Below are 18,431 nucleotides of genomic sequence, written 5' to 3' on the forward strand. Positions count from 1 at the left end.
GCTTAGTCTTTCCCTTAGTTGACTAATTAAATTGTTTTCCATTATAGTGGCCTACCTGGCAAAAGCAGAGAGCCATTAAAAAACAGTTCCCCATGCTTGGCCAGCTTTTGTTCCTTTGCCAGTAAGAGCATTCCAAGGATATGAAGGATACAGCAGGCAGGGTCACATAAGGTTCCCATGTCACAGCAAGGGTCTGATCCTGCAAGGTGCTGAACAGTCACATTTCCCAGAAGGTCCTTTCAGCTTGGTCCTGCAGCCCATACTTACATGAACAGGCCCATTAGTGTCAGTGAGACTTGCATGGTTTCCTGAATCAGACCCTTTGGGCTCCATCTTGCAGCCTTTACTCATGTGAGCTGTTCTATTGGGTCACCTGAGAGAGAGCTTCAGGATCAGGCCCAGTTTTTCTGTACATGGTTACTTTGTGCTCTCTCTTTAAAGAATATCTTGTGAAGTTTCTAGCTTTGCTGCCTGAAAAGCTTCTGAAGGATGATTTTGATTTTAAGGGTGGGTGGCTGCCTATCCCAGAGTGATTGGTTAATTTCCCCCTGCCGCCTTATCCACTTTGTGAACACACAGGGACCATTGCTAATCCCATTGAAGCAAACAGAAATTGTGCCATTGTCCCCAGTGGAACACGATTAGGCTCATCATGGGGCAGTTTTTCAGTGTAAAGTCACTGATTTGTCCCTGTGTTAAGATGATATTATTAATGATATTGTGGAGGCAGCAGAAAGCTTCAGTTAAGATTGTGGCCTCACTGTGCTAGGCCCTGTGAATACACATTGTAAGAGGGAGTCTTGCAAAACTAAGCCTTTTGTAAGTTTAAACTAGACACTTGATATATTTTTTGTTTTCAAAAACTGCTGCCTCATTATGGCTATTCGGTGACCTGTGTGCCATGCATGTGGCTGTCTCAGTCCAGTTCTCAATGGACAGACATCCAGGTAACAAACAAAAAAAAAACCACAATGGAAAGTGGCATTAATTTCCCAACTCATTGGACAGTCTGCATCCTTGCTGACCTCAAGCACAAGCACAAGCCAAGCAAGCAGCACACTGAGGCATGACTCTTCTGGGAACTGGGCGTTTCATGCAAAATCCTTAAGCTCCTGGGTTTGGCCTCATCTCCATAAATTATTTCAGCCCTGGATTCAGCTGAGAGTACAAGGAGCAAGTGAGCATGGAGGGCAGCCTGAGCTCTCCGCTCACCCCCAAAGCCACTGCCCTCAGGTGAGTGCTGAAGCACTCTGAACAGGCTGGTGCCTGGGCTGTGGAGAGACAACTTCATTCCCCAGACGAGGGTTGTTTTCCCTTAAGAAAAGCACTGGCAGGTTTTCTTGGCAATTCGAGGCGGGGAAGGAGAGTAGGTCAATGGATCATCATTTAGTGATGTTTTGATTTGTTTTTCGTTAACCGCCAACAATGTGCTTGGCACTATATGTGACAAGGGGGAAGACCCAATGGATGAGCAACCGTTCTGCCCATGTGCAGAGCACTGCCTTCCAATTTGCATCACCCGTATCAAATCTGATGCGAAATGGCAAGGCCTTCCGGGAGTCATTCAGATAGACCTGGAAAATTATAGCAGATACTTCTTCCGTAGCATGCTGAATTCAGTGGAGTTGACAGCAGCTGAAGATAGGCCCACACTGTATATCTGAAAAAATCTGACAGAGTTGAGTAACCCCCTTCCCACTCCTATGCCCTGAACTCAGCTTTCAAACGGGAGGATAGCTCAGTGGTTTGAGCATTGGCCTGCTAAACCCAGGCCTGCTAAACCCAGGTAGCAGGCATTGGCCTGCTAAACCCAGGCCCCCTCAATCCTTGAGGGGGCCACTTAGGGATCTGGGGCAAAAATTGGTCCTGCTAGTGAAGGCAGGGGGCTGGACTTGATGACCTTTCAAGGTCCCTTCCAGTTCTAGGAGATTAGTATATCTCCAATTATTACCTATTACCTTCAGTAACTGTGGTGATCAGTTTTATACTGAACAGCTGTATATAGGACAGAGCAAGTTTAATGTGCTTCCATTGTGGCATGATATAGGCATCCATAGGTAAGGAACTGCCTGACATTTCTTGCATTCCTGGGCAAAGAGCTCAGATAGGGATTATACAGAGATTCATTTGTAGAGATTAAACTGGCAGATCTCAACTAAGTGAAGCCTTAATGCCCGCCCCCGGCATGCTGTACAGGAGGTAATCCCCATACTCTGCCCACTAGGAGAAGGTTACACACAGACCTCAGTTTATTTGTTAAGTTATTCCTCCATTCCTTCCTTGTCATCACGCAGCGATCTCTTAAGCAGCTGGGATTCTTTCCCTGAAGCACTGAAACCGATACCTCGCCATAGGCTGGGTGGCAAGTGGCGCAGAAGAGAGTCACCATTGCTGATTCTGTTTCCTACGCTCCTTCTTTGGGAAGGGAACAGGAGCTCTGAAATCAAAGCAGAAGTGTCACGTTGTACACCAGCAACTGGGAGGTGAGGGCTGGAAAGCAAATGCAACAGAGCCATACGTTCAGATTGTGCTTGTGGTGAAATGGATTTAAATAGACTTTGCTCACCAGAGTTTCAGTCCATTCGACTATGAGGTAATGGTTTGGGGCTACAGGGCCTGATCCCGCAGCCTTATCTCATATAAGACACTGTACCAGCCTCAGCTAGAGTGCTCACGTAAGCAGAGGCTGCAGGATTGGGCCCATAGCTACTAAGCCGCATGGGGCTCAATCCTGTGAAGTGAGAAGAAAAATTGCTTCTCTGCAATATGTTCTCTCTTTCCATCCTGTTCCTGAATCCTCCTTCCCAGCCCACCCTAAGTCAAGCAACTGGCATGCAGCATGCTGGGCAGATGGATCACAGCGGCATATGTACACTATACAGCTGTGCACATATGGCACACACGTTTCAGCTGTATTTGCTAGCTATCCAGATGGCAGTAAGGCTGTTTTTTTGCTTGACGGGGTGAAGAATCAACCACAGTTGTTTTGCAGACGGAGAGAGTAATCCAGGCATGTTGTTAAGTACGTAGCTATCCCCACTCTGCTCCCCTGTTCAGACTTCTCCTCCGAGATGGGAGTTAGAAGGGCAGTTGTGTATTCTGGAAAGCAACTCCGCTTTTTAAAATTAGAGCAGCAGTTGGTTATTGCTGCACTGCACTGGGTCCCTTCTGTTTGTATCTATGCCACCAGTAGCATGAATTTCTCTCTCCCTGCATTTCTAATGCATCCATCACTATAGTACCTTGGCACCAGACTGCCTAGCCACTCTGTAGTATCTAGCTGCTAAGACGACAATGCTGTCAGAGCATTAATGGAGTGGTACACAAGCGAATAGCAGTTTCTTTCCCTAGAGATTTCCACAAGTGACTTCTCGGTACTGGCTACTGGAAAAGTTATTCCCTGATATCTGTGGCTCTTTCCTCAGAGCAACATCTTCCCACTAATACAAAAAACTATTGGGATCAACAGGGTAGTTCCTGCTCCATGCTGGGATAATGAGAAAAGGGCCTCACTATCTGCATGCACTGAAACACTTTAAAATAGTGCAAATGCTTTTGCTCGTTTTTCTCGCTGCTGCTGCCTCGTCTCACAGGCGGCAGAGAGGGGAGGGGCTACAACCTGTAGACCAGGCGTGGCCAAACTGTGGCTCATGAGCCGCATGTGGCTCTTTTACAGTTAAAATGTGGTTTACGGAGCCTCCCCAACCCCCTTCCCATTCTTCGCCTACCAGACGGGGGGGGATGGAAGGGGAGCTTGAGGCTTCTGCCCTGTGGTGGGACGAGGGGCTTCTGCCCTGCAGAGAGGGGCTTTAGACTCACATGCGGGTATCAGGGCAGGTGCTGCTCCATGGGGCAGATTGTGCATGTCTTGCAGCTCTCAAACTCTGAAGATTATTGTATGCGGCTTGGAAGGTCAGTAAGTTTGGCCACTCCTGCTACAGACCCTCAAATATAGGGCCATGGTGTTTCCCTCATTAACGCACAGCTCACCAGCCTGAAAAACGTTCGGCTTCCATTGCCTGTCCTAGTGATGTCAGTGTGGCCATTTTGTATTCTAGTCTATTCCGGTTCTTATACTGTGCCCATCACCATGGTATCTGAGCATGTGACATGACAAGGCTCTGTTTCCATAGACTCTTTTGCACCCCCTGCCATTCCTGGTGGCCACTGTCTTTCAGAAACCCAGATGCAATGGAGGGAGAAGACATGCCTCCAGTGCTCTGTTAATGAGAACAAAGTTCCATCTCACCTCATTCTGAGTTCACTTATGCTGGCGAAATGCCAGTGGCTTCAGTGAAGATACTTGAGGTTTACAATAATGTAAGAGTGAGATCAGAACAGGCCAAACCATGTTCAAATGAGGCAGAATGATGGTATCAAAATGAATGAAACATTCATGCCAGCATGTTTTCAAACACTCCACTATTTGGGCTAGGATCCGGAGACATGGTGAAAGCTAGCTCAGTAACCAGCAACAATGCAGCAGTGTCTCCATTTCAGTTTACAAATTCAGTTTTGCAGCAAGAGGTGCCTGTGCCAGAATAAGTGGCAGAGTCTTCCACCATATCATTCATCTGCATCCCACTGGTGCTGAATTCTAGAACAGCCAGTTTAAGAGCTGAGAATACTCAAATGGCAGCAAGATTTCCACTGATAGGAGGGGAGGCCTGCATCTCTCTGTCTGATCAGGAGAGCTGCTCACATTGGCACATATGCAGCTTTTTGATGTTCGCCTCTCAAACCTTTGATGTTCGCCTCCTCAAAAATATGGTCCATGGAGCCCCAGTGAGTTGGAGTCACTGTGCTGGGAGCAGATGTTTCCACAAATTCATTCTTCCCCTTCAACTAGGTCAGCATTTTTCTAAACCTTTCCACCACCACATTTGTACTCCTTTCTTTCTCTTCAGCATGCGCCAGTCTGATGTGTGTCCCAGGGATGTTTTACTCACGGTTTTCACAGCTTTTTATGCTACTGGGAGCTGAATTTGTTGCCCTTTCGCATTCCTTCATTGCTGTCTCCTGGTGTCCATGTCCCTCCCTTGGCTGCTATTCACTGGTAGTTGAATGAGTGTAAAAGATATCCCACTTCCACAGGACTAAGCTCTTCAACCCACTGATGGTCACTTAGGCCTGGTCTACACTGGGGGGGGGGGGGGTTCAAACTAAGGTACGCAAGTTCAGCTACGCGAATAGCGTAGCTGAACTCGAACTACCTTAGTTCGAACTACTTACCCATCTTGACGGCGCGGGAACGAAGTCCGCGGCTCCCCCGTCGACTCCGCCACCGCCGTTCACGGTGGTGGAGTTCCGGAGTCGACGGGAGCGCGTTCGGAGTTCGATATATCGCGTCTAGATGAAACGCGATATATCGAACTCCAAGAAGTCGATCGCTACCCGCCGACCCGGGCGGGTAGTATGGACGTACCCTTACAGTGTGTCACCAGAAGCAGATTGAGGCCCTGATCCGGCTGTCATTGAAAAGTCTCCCGTTGACTTTACTGTGGGTTGGAGCCGGCCTGACAGGGTTTGTTCTGGCTCCAATGCTGTCAGCAGAGAGACTCCCACTGACTTCGGTGAGAACTGAATGTGCCCTCAAGGGAGGATCCCTGCCTTCAAGGCGCATCCCCCAACAGAGCTCTCCAGGTGTAGCATTTCCATTGTGCATGGCACTGGCACTTTGCAACATTAATCTGGCCCGGTAACGGTTTAAACCATTTCCGAGTTACACTATTATGATTTCCAGTGCCATGGGGGTATATGGTGCTTTACAGCTAAGGGAGATGACAAGGCCCCTGCCATGAACAACACACAATCTAAATTAGACAGATAACACAAGGCTGGGCAACAGAACAAGGGAGAAGAAAGTAAAGAAAACAGAGAAAACTCCAACACACCTCCCCAAACTAATGAAAAATGTTACACAAAGAACACAGCCTTGTGCCTGTTATTGCTTGATGTCTGCTTGGCTTTGTCACCTGATACAAAATCCTGTGACTGACAATATGTATTGTCTCTTTCTGATGTAGACACAGTCAGTTACCCTTTCCTCTCCCCTAGGCCTTGATCCAACTCCCACTGAAATCAGAGGAAAGACTCCTATTGACATCAGTGGGTATTGGATCCATCCCCCAGTCCCTGCTTGACCCTAGTCTGCTCTCAAATTATCCTCTTCAGCAACTACGGTGGCAGTGAGGTGGGACAGTGCGTAACCACCGAATCACCAATACTGTTATTGTCAGCACCTTCATTCACATCTTGTGTGTGCTTTGTGCCTTGACCAATTTGTGTGTTGGCCACAGCTTGATTCATCAATAATGTTAGTGTTATCACCCCAGTCCTATCTAATTCTGCCCCCAGCATAACTTGGAAAGCAGCGTTCATATGCAGAGGGAGGCACAGGGAAGCAGGTCCCTGCTCCTCAGTGAGATGGTAGAGTTTTCTCACGTGGCAGCCAGCACTGCCTGAGAAGCTGTTTTCCAGGAGGCACTCTGTTGACAGACACCTGGGGACATTGGCCAGAGCAGCAGCAGAGATGCTCACAGAGAAGCAGAACAATAATCTAGATTTGGCAGATGAGTCAGAAGGATCAGGGGGACCAAATTTGGCCCTGGCGTAAACAGATGCCACTTCAGTGATGCTTAATCACTTACTCCTGAGCTGAATTTGGCCCCCTGGGTCCAAGCTCAGATGGCTCACTGGAGCTGCTCCTGGTGCCACAACATCCACATCGCTATTTTTAGCTTGAGCTGAGCTAGAGTGAGTCTGTCTACCCAGGCTGGGTGGCACGCCTTGCAGCTGCAGTGTAGACACACCAGTAGGGCCCAGTCCCCTACTTGAAATAAACATCAGGGTTTTCTGCTACGTAGGAATAATCCTATGCACTATATAGCATTGCCTGCCATCTTGTAGCTGTAAATCACCTGGACATGCATAAGGCATATCTAGCTATGGGAAAGCTCTTACAGGGCAGTGGGAGGGCTGCAGCACTGGAGATATCCTTGCTCATAGAATCACAGAGTTTAAGTCCAGAAGGTACCACCAGATTATCTAGAATATGTGAACCCTGTGCACATGCATTCTTCACCAGCCCTACACAGTACCTAGCACAATGGGACACAGCTCCTTGCCAGGGGCTCCAAGGTACTGCTGTAATACAAACAAATCATGGTCTGGGATCCCAGGCGCACTTGGGGCAATCAGGGCAGATAATGTAACAGTAAAAAAAAATCCATATCCAGACAATTAAAACAAACAAACCAAAACAAAAAATCAGTGGCTTGTGCTAGTTCTTGTTTATTTACACATCCATTTCATGACACGCACACACTCACCCACCTGCACCTGCTATCGGACAAAACCAAACACGCTCATCCTCAGCCCTTTTCAAATAACTTGTTCCTTTAAATAACAATTTGGGAACATGTGATGATGTTTTGGACATGTTCTTAAACTTGTCACGGTGGTGAGCTGTCACTTTTGCTGTCCCAGGCATGCTGCTGCCTTTCTCCAAGTCCTAGGGAAATTATGCAACAGAGAGAGCCAGTAGGGAAGCTTCTTCTAGGAGTAAATCCAGCAAACAGTTCGCCCCACCCACCCAGCAATGGGCTTGGGTGGGAGCTTAAAACCAGTCCTCTTCACTCCCCTATCCTGCCAGTACCCCAGTGAGGTCGCGGAACCCTTGTGGAAACACTAACTCATCTCAGGTTGGAAGGAGTGATATAATAAAGCCCGTGCTATTAAGCATTAGACATTCATGTGAACCTTCTGGAAATTTTTTTGGCATATTGCTCAACACAAACAATGAGACAGTTAAGTTACACTGCGGGTTCTAAAAGGACTCATCGAGAAGCCAGCCAACTACCTTCCCAGTGGGGCTCTAAAATATTTTAACTCCCAGCACAAAAATAAACCAGAGGAATTAAAAGATAGGCAAATTCAACAGTTTATTATGGCACACTGTAGAGGCAGTTTGCTGTCAGGAGGTCTTGCTTTATAATGTATTGGAAGCATGTACATTTTGCTGCCTAATGTTGCCTTATCAACTCTACAAAATTCTGCTTTCATTTACGCTTATGTAAATCCAGAGCAAGTCCACGCAAGGCAGTGAAGTTAGTCCAGACTTACAGCAGTGCAACAGAGCAGGATCAGCTCAATCCAGGGCCTGATTCTTCTCTCACTTATGCAGCATTACAGTGGTGCAACTCCACTGATTTTGCTAGAGTTGCTCCTTGATTTACACCAGTGAAAAGAGAGAGTGGAATGAGAGACATAGTGCTTATTTGTATGAGCTCATAATGTATTTGTACAAAAATGAACATGTTCTTTTGATAACGGAAGGGAAATATTGGGCCAGATCCTCAGCTGATATAAATTGGCATAACTCCATCCAAGTCAATGGAGTGCCTCTAATTTACTCCAGCTGAGGATCTGGCCAGTTACTGTGATTATATCTATTGTCCTACTAATTGAGGGAGCTGTTAATGGATCCTGTACCCACCGCTTTCCCCACTTAGGGTAAGTCGATAGCGAAAGCTGTGTACAAGCTAGCCTACCCCAGCTAACTTGAGTCCAGTTAGGGTGGGTAACAATGCCAGTGAATACAGTGCTGCGCAGATAGAACAAGCCCGTCCCAGACCCGGGGTACACACTCAGCTCGTTAGCCTGTTCTGTGTTTTCTTCACAGCTATTGTTACCCATGCTAGCTGGATTCAAGCTAGCTCAGGTAGGGTAGCCCGTGTGTAGCTTTAGCTGTGTAGACTTCCCCTTACTTTGCTCCACACCACTCTCAGTGGCCTGATGTCACAGCATCTTTCCCTCCAGTGATGGGGATGGGATGCATCTTACATACTTTATTTCTTTAGTGGGATAGGACACAAGAGAGCACAGAGCTGGCTGAGGGCCTGGTCCTAATCCCGTGAAGCCAATGGCAAACTTCCCATTGGCTTTAAATGGAGCATCTTTGGGTTCTAAAAGCATTGCCTCTGAATCATAGAGATGGAACAGACCTGTTACATCAGATCCCATCCATCCTCCTGCCAATGCAGAGTTATTCCCTACAGTACATTTTCTACAGTGTGCTCTCTGCATTGCTTCCAGCCTGTGCCTGTCTGGGGAACAAGGAAACAATCATAGTACTTAGCCCTTGTGGACTCCAACAAACTTTACAAACATTAACTAATTAGTCCCGGGGCCCAAACTTCAGCTGCCATTGGGATACCAGCCCAGTGTCTTCTTAACATAGATAAATACAGAGTAGTGCCAATTTCCTTGCCTTTCTGGCAGACAACAGCATATTTCATATTAGAGAAATCTTCCTTCCTAACTCCTCTATATGTAAAATTGGAGGCTGTGCTACTAGCTGGGAAGCAGCAGGGGGAAGAGAGATGAAGGGAACATTCTAATTAAGTGTCTGTCATAGTCTGAAATTTAGAAATCCCCCTGCCCATGCATGTATGAGTAAACTCACCCATAGTGAATGGATAGTTCTCTGAAAACATCTGCTCAATGGGCAGCAGCAGTCAAAAAACCTAACAGAATGTTAGGAACCATTAAGAAAAGGAGAGACAGACAGAAAGTATCATAATGCCACTATATAAATCCATGATACACCCACACCTTGAATACTGCGTGCAGTTGTGGTCACCCCATCTCAAAAAGATATATTAGAATTGGAAAAGGTACAGAGAAGGACAACAAAAATGATTAGGGGTATGGAACAGCTTCAGTATGAGGTGAGATTAAGAAGATTGGGACTGTTCAGCTTAGAAAAGAGATGACTAAGGAGAGACATGCTAGTGGTCTATGAAATCATGAATGGTGTGGAGAAAGTGAATAGGGAAGTCTTATTTACCTCTTCACATAACACAAGAACCAGGGGTCACCCAATGAAATTAATAGGCAGTAGGTTTATAACAAACATAAGGAAGTACTTCTTCACACATTGCACAGTCAACCTGTGGAACTCCCTGTCATTGGATGCTGTGAAGGCTAAAAGTATAACTGGGTTAAAAAAAATAGATAAGTTCATGAAGGATAGTTCCATCAATAAAAGCAGCAAAGAGTCCTGTGGCACCTTATAGACTAACAGAAGTTTTGGAGTATGAGCTTTCGTGGGTGAATACCCACTTCGTCGGATGCATCCACGAAAGCTCATGCTCCAAAACTTCTGTTAGTTTATAAGGTGCCACAGGACTCTTTGCTGCTTTTACAGATCCAGACTAACACGGCTACCCCTCTGATACTTGAGTTCCATCAATGGCTCTTAGCCAACATGATCAGAGACAGAACCCCATGATCTGGGTGTTCCTAAGTCTCTGACTGCCAGAAGCTGGGACTGGACAATAGGGGACAATAAATTGCCCTGTTCTGTTCATTCCCTCTGAAGCATTTGGTACTGGCCACTGTCAGAAGACAGGATAATGAGCTAGATGGACCAGTGATCTGATCCAGTATGGCTGTTCTTATGTTCATCCTAAATCTTTGTACGTCCCCCATTCAAGCACTAGCTAAACGTGATCCTGCTTAGCTTCTGAGATCTGATGAGCCAGGGGTGGTGTGGCTGCAAGAAAAGGTTTGCTTTCTTTAAAAGAGTAAATTAGAAGCTTGCTTCTGCTCTCAGTCATGCCTGTGTAAATCAGTGTATCACTGACACCAATACTGGTGTTACACCAGTGTGAGAGCAGAATCAGGCTGTAAATCTCTAAATACTCTAATAGAGAACCAGTTCTTGACACTTAAACCTGCTCTTGAAAGAGTCCTTCCCCACCACATGTGCATAGCCAGGGCTTGCAACACCTATTTGCCTGTCAGCCCACTTCTGGCTTTTTCTTACAGATGGGCGAATACCAAAACCCCAGTCTGAACTCCCCCTCTTTGGGGAATGTTTGGATCCAGGTCTGAACTTTGTGTCTCAGATCTATTCATAATTAACACACAAGCCTCTTTATAATTCCCCCATTAAATCTGAGTCAAGATGGGAAGTGCTCCTCGGAAACAGCTATTCTAACACTGTAACTAGAGAGAAAACCCAGATCTGACTGTGTTCCTGTAGTGCACCTGCCATCCTGCTCTCTGATCCTCTCTGAAAAGCTGAAATTCTCCGGGTGTGCACACTCTTGAATAAACCCTTCTCTCAGGGCTGCTCCAATTTATACCTTGTCACATTGTATGGGAAAAAAAAGTGTCTTCTAATCCCAGCTGATGATTTTCTCTAGGATTTTAACACGGGATCTTTCTTGAACTTTGTAACAAACATGGTTCACAAAATAATTTGTTCTTTTTTTTAAAAAAAAAGAAACCTTAACAAAAGAGAGGGGGAGGGGAAGCAAAGGAGGGACAAGGTATTTTCCTCCAGTTTTTGTTTTGTAACTGGCGGACATGTGTGCATCAGGCTCAAGTATTTCATGGTCCATTTTATTTCCACTTGATTTAACTTTCTTGCTCTAACTTTGAAATCGTTCCCTCTTTTCATTGAAACTTTCCATTTTGCTCTCCATATTGCTTTGATCATCAGCTGTGACTTCTGTTTGATCTGAGATTTTCATTGGCCCCATCATATCCTTCCAATGATAACAGATATTTTGTTTTTGTCACTGCGATGGATTCTCCTTTAACAAGAAAAAAGTCCATTGTGGAGTTGTAGGCCAGGTGCTACTGGAAGTGAAGCACAGTGAGTAGCGGCAAGTGTCAACAAAGGATTGAGAGTAGGCAGGGAGCTCTTGAAAGCCAAGTAAACAGGCTGTTGAGAGAAATTGTGGGCTAGTGGAGAGAACACTAGACTAAGGGTATGTCTATACTACCCGCCGGATCGGCAGGTAGTATTCGATGTATCGGGGATCGATTTATCACATCTCGTCTAGATGCAATAAATCAATCCCCGAATCGACACCTGTACTCCACCTCGACACGCCACCGTGAGGATGGTCAGTTAAGTCGAACTAAGATACTTCGACTTCAGCTATGCGAATAGCGTAGCCGAAGTTGCGTATCTTAGTTCGACACCCCCCCCCCCCTCGCTAGTGTAGCCCAGGCCTAAGTGCCAATAGAAGTCTTGTGTTCCATTTGTAGCCAGGCCACTGATTTACTGTGGAGCATTATGGACGATGCTTAACATGACTCTTACATGAGAATGTTTTGAGTGCTCCTATAGAGTGATCCTGGCTTGCTTTTGGCATAAAGGAAGGCGACTTCTCCCCAGCACACCAATACAACAGAACACAGGAGGAGGTTCTGTTACTTAGTAAACATTAGAGTGGGTCCTTGATTCATGTGCTGTGAGAATGCCACCAAGTGGAAGATGGGTTTTCCAAAGAGAGAGAGAAGAGCAGGTTCCCTACATCCCCAGTATTACCAATACGGTGCTATACATTTTAAAAATTTGAGGAAAATCCTGTGAAGATTGTTGGCTTGTTTCTGGAGAAGTGCAAGATACTCCTTGATGTCTCATCATACAAACCCACATCCTACAAGCCGAGAGACTATGTGTTTGGCAAACACGTTGGACATGGAGGGCCTATGTAATCCCTTCATTAAAATCAATAGCTTTACACCAGGGATGAATTTGGTTCAGAGTATTGGTTGTATGCTCTGCATTATCTGCTCACGGACCTGGAGACAACCTGGGGGGAGAGACATGGATGAGAAGGGCAAAAGCACAAAGGAAGCTTCCCCAATTTTCTAACACCCCCAGGATCAGGGTGAAAGGGACTCTGCTGGGCAGTCAGACACTACAGAAGAGTTCAGGTATTCCAGTGATGGGTATAGTATAAAATCTTAGATTGACAGAAAGACAGACAGCCTGGGTAACTAGCATACAGGGATGGGTTTCAGGTAAATAACTCAGGGCATGTCTACAATACAAACTTAAGTCAACCTATGTTAGGTCAACTTGCAACCACCACAGTAATTACTGTGGTGGTTCATGTCGACACTGCACTTCTTCTGTCGGTGGTGTATATCCTCACCAGGAGTGCTTCCACCGACTTAAGAGAGGCATTGTGGGGGCTCTGTTCGCTGTTGCCCGCCGGGAGCCCAGCTGCCCCCTGCCTTGGCTCCCTGGTCCCTTAGAGCCCTCCCACCTGCCCTGGGGTGACAGCCAATAGCTGATCTAAGTAATGCAGTATCTACACGGATGCTGCATTGCCGTAGCCACACCGACATTAGCGCTACGCCTCTCGTGGAGGTGGAGTTATGATGTTGGTGTAGTAGGGCACTTACATCGGCGGGAGCAAAGCTGTAGAGTGTGCACTGACATAATTAGGTTGACATAAGCTTCCTTACATCAACTTAACTCTGTAGTGTATACCAGGCCTAAGAGTCCAATTTTCTGTATGCAGAAGAATCTCACTGATTTTCACTGAGTGCAAGGCCCACTGGCAGTTCTGTAAATTGGTGAGTAAGGCTCCAGTCCAGCAAAGCACAAGAGTAATACCATTGACTTCAGCTGGGAGAGTTCTCTTTAAAATTGGACCTGAATACGGTGGGGCTACTCATGTCTTAAAGATAAGCATGTATTTAAGAGTTGTGAAAGACCATGATTTTAAATAAATCAAGGCTATTGTAATTTATTTATTTATACAAGTGCCAGTTATTTTTATTAATTTATTATTATTAGTTATTAGTTTTTATTATTCAGGTACTTTATATTATACTAGAAAACATTCAGGAGTATGTCCTGTGAAAGTCTTAAGTTATTCGTAATATAAGACCTCACCACAGCCCTCTGCTGTTAAATCTTGGCTGAGAAATGGGGTGAGACTGCTGGGTCTTTCATCAGATTTATGGCGTGTGGATTACCTGAGCGAGAATTACTGTCTCAAGGTTCTACTCAGCAACGATGCGGTATTTTTGCATCTACGTCTGCTGTAAGTGCTGATTGTTGTTGTCAAAGCTCAAGGGGCCAGATTCGGATACCCTCACTCGCTCGCACTATAGTACGGTACTCTACGAGGAGTCCCACTTAGGTCAGCGTGGCTGCTTGTGGAGTAAGGTGCTACTCAGTGTGAGTGAGGGGATCAGAATCTGGCACAAAGGTTGCAGTATCCAAATGAAACCAGCCAGGCAACTGAGCACAAAACCTAATTAGAGTAAACAGTCCAGGCCATATCCTGCCATCAGATTTTAAGCAGAACTGCCCCTGCTGAAATCAAGACATCTCACACTGGTTTCATTCCCATGGAGATCAGCAGGGGAGTTCTCTTTAAAAAAAACTGATGGCACCATATGGCCTTTTATCAGTCAAACTCCTATTTATGTTAAACAACTGCTAAATAAATAACCTACAATTGTTTTGTCATGCCTTCAAGCACAGATATTTTGTTTGTCTGGCCTAATTTTTTTTTTCCTGTTACCCTTTCTAGGTTCCCTGCTATTCTTATGGTCAAAAGTTGTCCAAACTGGCCATTTTGAGAATAGCCTGTAACTATATCCTTTCCCTGGCCAGACTAGCTGACATGGATTACAGCGCTGACCACAGTAACATGAGCTTCTCAGAATGCGTGGAGCAGTGCACTAGGACCTTGCAGGCAGAAGGGAGATCTAAAAAAAGGAAGGTATGTTTCAAGAGAACAAAATAACACAAATAATCCAAGGTGGTTTCCTTCTCTCTCCATCCTTTGAACATTTCCTTATTTTTATTCCTTATTCTTTCCCCATTTTTTGGTTTTCTTTGCCCCCTCTGCCCCCGATCTGTGTGATCTTGTAACAACCACATTCCTCTCTAATCAAAAACTTTTCCATCCTTCCTATTCTCTGGGCCAAGCTCTTCCTCTCGCTACTTGTCCAACACACTTTAGCATGACCACGATCCTATTAGCATTGTCTTGTGGCTGTTATTTGTTAAAACAAACCAGCCTTGGGTCGCCTTTTGTAGATCATAAAACACAATCACTCAGCTGTGTTTTCTGTTTTGTTTAATCTAACGCTTATCTCAAAAAAAAATCGTCTGACAACAAAATAAAAAAGAAGTAGCTAATGGAGACACTGTACATATAAACACATTAGCGAGATGTCTGACCTGAAGAACATATGGGTATCTTGGGGAAACAACACTAAATCTAATTACACATTGCATTCCTTCAGGTTACTTAACATTGAACCAATTAGGGGAAATCATCATCAAGCCGCGTTAAAGAGGAAACTGAGCATTCTGCCAGTTTTCCTCTTGGAAAGTGACATGGGTAAATTAAAAGAGTGATTGATGTCTTTGTTCAGAGTTTTACGACAAAAAGAGTTTTGTAAACTTGAATTGAACTTCCCTCCGCATTCTGTACCCAGTTGTCATGCAGGATAATAAATCAGCAGGACTTTAATGGATGAATGGACAGCTAAGCTGAGCAGTATTCACCACCTTCAGTTGTAAGATTTACCTCTTATTCAGAAAGGTTTCCTCATTTTTTCCCAACAAATATTTTTTTCAGAAACCCAATTTATAAATAAAACAGAATTGCACTCTCCTGGCCTCTTCCTTTAGCTGACATGATTAATATTTATGACTTAGCACACCTTTGTACTCTGTTCCATACAAGACATACACCAAAAGACAAATCCCATGCTCTAAGATGGTTCCTGTTTAAAATACCGACAGAAATCAGGCTGAGACACACTGAACGGTCCAGAGGACAGAGTCAACTGAGACATTCCTTACATATATTGCTAACACTTTACGTCATTGTTTCTTAACCAGTGGGGTGGGTTGCAATGGATCACCTAGATGGTCTTATCCCACAGGTTAAGAAAAAAAATGGTGTAATTTCATGGTGAGAAGGACCTATGGCAGGGGCAGAAAGAGACCAGTTCTCTATCTCTCTGTGCCTCCTGTTGTCACCCTGCCCCTGCTCCATCCCCTTCGGCCCCACAGATCAGCAGTCCCTTCCCTTACTCGCCCCCTCTCCTGCATAGCTCTGAGTCGTGGCAGAGGACAGGACAGTCAGCTTCACAGCCTTTTCAAATGGCGCTGATGGCTGGTGTGGGTGGTGGGGCGAGAGAAGAGAAGCACAGCCCAGAACCAGTGCCTCACTTGCCCCAAACTCAGCGCCCCACCAAGCTGCAAAGGATCAGGAGATGGTGGATGGCAGACCAGTTTTTTGGATGATGGATCTCCAATAGTTTGAGAACCATTGTCCAAGATTATGGAAACCAAAGACATAAAAGTTCCAGATTTCAAACTGCTCCAGATTCACGGGTGTTCTGAGCTGTGGTTTAGGTTTGGACTGGTCTTTAATAAACAACTAAATATCTAAATCCTGACATTTATGCTGTTTATTCTTTCGGTTTCACTGGAACATAAAGGAAGATCTCTCCCATTTGCAGAAACTCTCACCGGACATCAGCACATTCCTCCCCTCACATACAACCACTACTCAGCAACAATAATCACGTCACAAAACAAAATCTTCCTAACCCTCAAATTCCCAAAGAAATGCAAGCCCAGCCCTCCCAAATGCCTGCTCAGAAATAGAAGGGGGGGCTTTGTCTTCTACACATTGATACCAGACTGATCAGTTTCTATTTCTGAGTCTTACAAACACAACGTTTTTGTTTAGGGGTCCCAGCTGGGAAGGGGAGCATTTCAGGAAACATCCTCAGGTTTATCCAAGGCCCGAACTAGGCCCATAGTCTCTATCCAGCAAAGCAGACGCTTCCAGCTGAATCAACAAGTGCCACGTTATCCTCGTCAATATTTCCTAATATGCTGGCAAGAGGGCACTCAGTCAAGGCTAAGGCCAAAACTAAGAGGCATTGATTGGACACACTAACCAGTCAATAATTCCAGCAACCAGCCAGAACGCTGAGAGCAAACCAGCACTTCTATTGGTTAGCAGAATTTGGAAGCTCCCCCTGGTGCCAATGAAAATACACCCAAGGATGGTATTGTCACTGCCAGGGCCAAATCTGACACCTTTTGAAGCTAATGGGAAGACTCCTTTTGACATCAAAGGGTGCTGGATTAGGACCTTTAAATTACAAGAATGTGATCTTTAGCCTTTAAAAATGGGATGAAGTGAATCTATTTAAATGTAGGAAAAACCCACTTCTTTATACCTAAAATCAGAATCCGCTTAATTTCCTCTGCCTTCCCTCTAGCCCCATAATCCATAGCGGTGTAAGTATCAGATATGAAATCACTGAAGTCATTAGTAAATTAAAAGGCTGGGGTATTTGTTCATAAAAGACCTGAGCTCTAGACTTCAGATGGTGTAAAAAGATCTCTCTTCTGCGGGGGGTCTTCCTTAGACTGTTGGATGAGGATACAGTGTCTTGGACCAAAACCACTGTTCTCTCGTTAATTTTGAAGTCGGCACGTTTTCCAAGATCTCAGTGTGTTATTAATCAGTTTTCAAAAGTTGCGGTTCACTAGGTAGTTCTGCTGAATTATCAACTTTGGGTTGTTTGTTCCTTGCTCTTTAAAGTTTTAACGAGCCAAGTAAAGATAGTCAAGTCCCCAAGCAATGTCCTTCACTTCACTCCATCCACGAGTACCTTTATCTACTGTCATCTTTATTTTATTGTGGTTTGTCTCCTTCTCTCATGTCATTCTCAATTCTCAAGCAGGTTACAGAATGTGCTATGGCACCATGAGCTTTTCACACAAAAAGTAGCTGATTGGGGTTTGTTTTGACAGGCAACGTCTCCAGATGTTGAATTTGCTGATGATGTGTAGCCTTTTGCTTTGTTTTTTATGTTGAATTATCTGCTATGCCGGACATTAGACTATTGCACAGACTTGGATTTTTTTCTTTTCGCTCCATTGTCTTAATTAGAAGAGTTGGATTTATCCTTTGAAACCTTTTATGCTAGAAAATGCTCCTCTTAACTAGTCTAAAACACAAGCTGATCTGGCAATTTATGCTGCTGTTCTAGTTGAGACTTGACTAAGGGGTGTTTGGCGATCCTGTTTAAAAGGAACCAAGGGTAAAATGAAAGACTTCAAATGCCTCTTTGTAAAATAAATGGCCATGGGCTATGGGGAGCACAGGGGGAGAGAGGATTCTTATGAACGTCTTCATTTTTTAAAATTGCCTTTCAATCTGTTATATAAATCATTTGAGCCACCTCTGGCTCTCGAAGACACATGCACGAATCCCAATGAATTGGAGACCTGGATGCTCATCCATGGGCAGAATTCGGCACAGGGAGTCCCACTCCATATCTTACAGAGATGGGGTAATAAGTTCCTTTGAAACAGACACAGTGGGATAGGGAATATCCCGTAGTCCCGGGCAGAACTCTCCGCTGGCATTCTTGTGAGCTTTGTGGATGTAAAAGCTGCAAAGGGCAGGTCAGAGAAGAGAATACGTATTATATTTTTCTATGTTGTATGGCATTCCACACACCTACAGAACACAATCCAACGCCCACTGAAGTCAATGGAAAGATTCCCCTGATTGCAGTGGGCTTTGGATCAGGCCCTGATAGAGTGCTAACCGCACACA

At 45.1% G+C, this 18,431-nt stretch overlaps 1 protein-coding gene across 2 annotated transcripts in view; it reads left to right on the forward strand.

Moving 5' to 3' along the window:
* ATOH8 (atonal bHLH transcription factor 8) overlaps positions 1-18,431 on the forward strand; it is a 35,830-nt gene that overhangs the window by 3,131 nt on the left and 14,268 nt on the right. For both annotated transcript variants that reach the window (XM_039542679.1, XM_039542677.1), the window contains exon 2: positions 14,358-14,549. In XM_039542679.1, the coding sequence (XP_039398613.1) occupies positions 14,358-14,549 (192 nt within the window). The remainder of the gene's footprint in view (positions 1-14,357; positions 14,550-18,431) is intronic.

Source organism: Mauremys reevesii, linkage group 5, assembly GCF_016161935.1.
Source record: "Mauremys reevesii isolate NIE-2019 linkage group 5, ASM1616193v1, whole genome shotgun sequence".
In the NCBI taxonomy this organism is placed as follows: Eukaryota; Metazoa; Chordata; order Testudines; family Geoemydidae; genus Mauremys; species Mauremys reevesii.